This window comes from Mastomys coucha, unplaced genomic scaffold (genome assembly GCF_008632895.1).
Source record: "Mastomys coucha isolate ucsf_1 unplaced genomic scaffold, UCSF_Mcou_1 pScaffold16, whole genome shotgun sequence".
Lineage (NCBI taxonomy): Eukaryota > Metazoa > Chordata > Mammalia > Rodentia > Muridae > Mastomys > Mastomys coucha.
In genome coordinates, this window is record NW_022196898.1 from 36451090 (window position 1) to 36456138 (window position 5049).

Sequence of the window (5049 nt, forward strand, 5' to 3'; positions counted from 1 at the left end):
TCTGGGGCCGCAGGAAGTGCAAACCACAGATGAACTATGACAAGCTGAGCCGGGCCCTCAGGTGAGAGAAATGAGCCCCCAGATGTGTGGCACTAACAAAGTTGGAAGGAAAGGATGCAGTTCTGCGATGGTTATCTGAAAAGGTATCAGGTGATGAAGGACTGCACTTAGTGAGCGGTGTGTGACTTGAAAGTGTGAGTAAAAGAGGTGTCAGGTCTGAGTGGCACAAGAGGTGAAGGGGGTGGGAGGGAGTTGCAGTGTGGCTGGCACTGGCTCCTGACAGCTGCTTCTGCTTTGTAGTGGGTAAGAATACATGGCGAAACATGGACTCGGACTCACTGATAATCCAGAGATTAGTGTAGACTTCCCTGTTGGGAAATTCCTACCATTTCTTTGCTGTAGGCTCTTCTATAGAAGAATCGAGAAGGGAAAAACCGAATACAGCAGGGAGGCTTGCTGAGTGGCTCTGAGCCCAGCACGCAGCCTCCGTGGTCAGTCCGGGTTGCCACAGCATGTCCAAAGAATGAACACCCTTAAGTTCTCTCATTCTCTGTCAGCTTTTAAACTTTATAACTCTTTAGTCCTCAAGGGGCCAGCAGGTAGTTTATGATATCTGCTACTTAAGAGAAGCCAGGCTAAAGATTCCTTTCTCAGTAGTGTGAGTGTAAAATCTGTGCAGTAAAATCTTGGCTGGAGCTTCCTGAGTCCTATGTGTGGCACATTAAAGGGGTGGGGGGAATTTCCAGCTCATGCCATGTCTCACTGGAGCTGCTGTAAAACAGGTTTATGGTGCTTCGCTTCTTCCTTGCGCTCGGCTCCCGACTGACCCCATGAGGGTTCCCTGAAGACTCGTCTGACCCAGCCTGGGCAAGACAGAAAGAAACTGCACAGTTAGTTATTCACAGTGGGGCAGGAAGGAAGTGGACTGGAGATCGAAACTGTAGAGAAGTGAGACGGTGAATGGGTAGAACAGAGGAAGGCGTTGGGATCTCAAAGCAGGGACGTCAAGGTCTGGCCAAAGACTGCCGCCGAGCTGACACTGGAGGAGAAAAGTAAGCTCTGAGGTCCCCAAGGCCTAACTCCAGGGCCAGGCTACCAAGGGATGCTGGAGGTTTTTGTAAGCAATGCTTAGAGCCAGGATTGATCTTAGTAATTAACTTGAGTGTAACAAATGCTGAACCGTATGTGTGTCCTTCCTTCATAGATACTATTACAACAAGAGGATCCTTCATAAAACAAAAGGGAAGAGGTTTACTTACAAGTTTAACTTCAGCAAGCTAGTGATGCCTAACTACCCGTTCATCAACATTCGCTCAAATGGTAAGATCCAAGTGTCTGTGGTAGAGAGTGGGTTCTAAATTCTAAAAGAATTTTTAAAAACCCAATCTGAGATATTCCCCGTGTAAGGAGATTTTTTTAGAAAAGTGAAGTAATGTGATCCCCTGGACTGACTACCTCAAGTCCTCCTTACTCATCTAAAGCGGGTAATGGGCTGTGCAGGGCTCTAATAGGCCTGTTTAGTTTACCTGCTTCCCTTTTATATGAACTATGTTCAGTCTCCTGGATAGCACTGAACTCCTTTTGGAGAATGAGTCCGTAGGTTTATGTTGAGTTTCAAGTTCAAGACTGGGTTTTAACACCTTGCCTGGTGGCTGGTTCATAGCTGTGAACCTGTTTCTACAAACGTTTCCGATTTTCTATGAAACTACATGCTCTCCCTTATCACGTGAATGTCATCAAAACCACAGCATCCTTGATCGGAGAAGGGGAAGTTGACATGTTGGCAGTGAAAGGCCAAGGCTCTGATGTGCAGCAGCATTCAGCTCCGTTCCTAGTGCAGGGCCTAGGACTGCAAGCAGGCTTTCCCTGTTTAGGGTACAGCATTGCATTGCAGCTCACAGCCTCTCGGTAAAGACCCATCCACTTATAAAAGTGTCGGATGTAGTTGATTGTGAGATTAGAGTTTTCTTTTTGCTTTGGGTTTTTTTGTTTGTTTGTTTGATTGTGGGGGGCAGCATTAAAAGATGCTAAACTATCCACCTGCTCGGGAGTCACTTTTTTTAACATTTTAGACAGGTCTCACTGTGTAATCAGATGGTCTTGAACTTTACTCTGTTGTCAGCCTGGCCTAGAGCAGTCTTCCACCTCATCATCGAAGTGCTAGGATTGCAGGTGTCAAAGACCCTCTTGACCAGTCTTATCCAGTCTTATCGTTGTTCTCTGTGGCATTCTGTGCAAAGAAAACGTGATGAATAAAAGTCCTCAGAGATTGGCAGAAACTTAAAAACTAGAGGAGGGTGTGGCTAGGAGAATCTAATACTCAGATGTCTGTAGATGTGTAATTACTACACATAACAGGTTAGGGCAGCTTTAGCTTGACTGCTCTCGGTGCAGTTCCATCTCTCCAGTAACCGCTCCCTCCTGTCCCTGGGGCATGCATTTGGGGGTGGGGGTTGGAATGCACCTCTAATTACAACCTGTTTTCTTTCCCTGTGCCTAAGGGAGCTGCATTAGGAAATCAGCACTGTTCTAGCCCCTGGAATCTTGTTTCCTCTGTTTCTCACTCTAGCTTCTTCCCTGTGAGCCTCTAGACAGTAAGATGGCAGGTAGACCGCCATCAGTCTTGAAGCAGCATGTCGGTCCTCACACCCTTGTACTCCAGTTACCAAAATGTTGATCTTGTTCTTTGATCCCTTTTCATCAGTTGAAAACCCAGAAGTTCAACCACTCAGATAACTTGAATAAAATGTCCATCCAGCCTGGAAGTAATCTGATTTTCCAAGGCAAGGAGCCATGAGCTCTGACTCTGTAGAAGTTCTTCTGCTGTACAAACCTAACAGTAGTTAGTGGTCTGCCACTACACCTGGCACTACACTAAAAGCTGCTAAACCACCAGTGATCTTAAACAGGTTCAAGATGGTAATCAAAGAGTCCCGGGTGGCCATGGCTCAGAACAGCATTTGCCTGGCATGTAAAAGGCTGTGGGTTCAACAGTCAGTACAAAAAAAAAGAAAAAAGCAAAATAATCCCAGGAAAAGCAAAGCAGTGAGCCATCCCTTTAGGCTGTTGGTTTCTTGGTGTAGATAACACCAAAGAACCAGAATCATTTGTTTACTGAGAACTTTTGCCCATAAAGACCAAGTGTTTAAGATTAGCATGTTGTTGACAAAGGAAAACGACAGTATTAAACATCTACTTAGTAGAGGTACTTTGGTTTGGTTGAGTGAATTCCTCTGTGCCTAGAAAAATACATCCTGATACTATACAGAGGACAGAATTAAGGATGAAGCCAGCCGAGCCAAAGACAGAGATCAGTTCAGTCCTCCATCCCACTATTAAAAGCATGCTTTTGGAGGATGGATTGTGCATCTTTCTCATGATTAGGACTCGCCCATGCATTAATGGATGTGCTAATCCCTAAAGAAGGAAGGCAAAGGAGTATGGGAAGTTCTCTTCCTCCAGGAACTTAGGAGATAAGATTCTAGGTTTGTGTGGTGGGAAGTAGAGAGTGTGTTAGAAAGTAAATCCCTGAAGGCCAGAGATTCTCCCTGTCGGTGGGCTGACATATGGAACTATTCTAGTCTTTCTGTTTTTAAGTAGAAATATATGGCCAAATACTACAGAACTTTTATTCAATGTGGATATTGCTTTTCCCTCCACATTTGTTCTATTCATTGTTAATAGTTTAAACTAGAGTTGAGCATGGTAGAGCAAGTTTGTAATTTTGGCACTGGAGAAGTAGGAGGTCCAAGGGTCCGGAGTTAAAGGTCAGCCTTGGCTGTTAGGCAGTTGACATAAACCATAACCTGGGCTACTCTGAGACTATGTCTCCAAACCCCCAAAAAGACACTTTAGGGTAGAATATTCAATATTTGAGTGGTGTTGCGATACTTCTAGAAACTAAGCATTGTGGTATGTACCTACAATCCCAGCATTTAGAAGGCTGAGGCAGGTGGATCAAGAGTTGGAGATCAAAATTGGCTATATGATGAGTTTCTGTCTCAAGAAGGTACACCTGTGTGCAGTATCTTATTACATATATATATGTCATATATAATATTGCCCACATGTAAAAAAGTATTTAAACTTTTAAAATTATTGAATTTTGATTTTTTTTTGAACCATTAAAAATTAAGCCAGGCATAGTGACTTATGCTGGTAATCCAAACATTTCATTCTTTATACTCTTTTATACTCACATATGCATATTTGCCTAGGAAACATTGGAAAGATAGAGAAGATACTAGTTTAAAGTGGTTAGCTCCCAGCAGGTAGGGACGGGGCAAGCTAAACCTGTCTCTCAGATTTGCCTCTCTGCCACCACCCTGACTTTTAATGCTTACTCTGGAAAACTTGAAACCTAATGAAGAACTGAATGGAGAACATTGGCATGCCCTCCACCTGATGACGGGTGGCCAGTGTCGTTACCACGTGAGCTTTATCTCTGTTTGCAGAGACTTTTTGTATCTAGAGATTAGCGCACAGGTGCCATGGCTTTTCTCCCAGAAACAAGGATGTTCTTTTCCATAACTGCAATAACATGGCCACACCCAGGAAATTTAATGTCACTCTAATAATATATATAACATGCCTGTATGTAAGCAATATTTAAATTTCTTAGATTTAAAACTCTGAAGTTTGGGGCTGGAGAGATGGCTCAGAGGTTAAGAGCACTGACTGCTCTTCCAAAGGTCCTGAGTTCAAATCCCAGCAACCACATGGTGGCTCACAATCGTCTGTGATGAGATCTGACGCCCTCTTCTGGTGTGTCTGAAGACAGCTACAGTGTACTTACATACATAACAATAAAGAAATCTTTGGGCCTTTGACACCCTCTTGTGATTTCTACAGGCATACACACACAGGCACACAGAGAAACACACACAAAGACACACACATATATCCACATATACACATATACACATAAGTAAAAGGCAGAGGCAGGTGGATTTCTGAGTTCCAGGCCAGCCTGGTCTACAGAGTGAGTTCCAGGATAGTCAGGGCTACACAGAGAAACCTTCTCTCAAAAAAACAAAAAAACAAAACAAA

General features: G+C 43.8%; 1 protein-coding gene across 1 annotated transcript in view; it reads left to right on the top strand.

Moving 5' to 3' along the window:
• The window catches only part of Etv3 (ETS variant transcription factor 3), a 14752-nt gene that overhangs the window by 2530 nt on the left and 7173 nt on the right, over window positions 1-5049 (top strand). Inside the window, exons 4-5 of the mRNA XM_031374275.1 lie at window positions 1-61; window positions 1205-1320. The exon at window positions 1-61 is cut by the window's left edge and continues 71 nt beyond it. Coding sequence (XP_031230135.1) covers window positions 1-61; window positions 1205-1320 — 177 coding nt within the window. The remainder of the gene's footprint in view (window positions 62-1204; window positions 1321-5049) is intronic.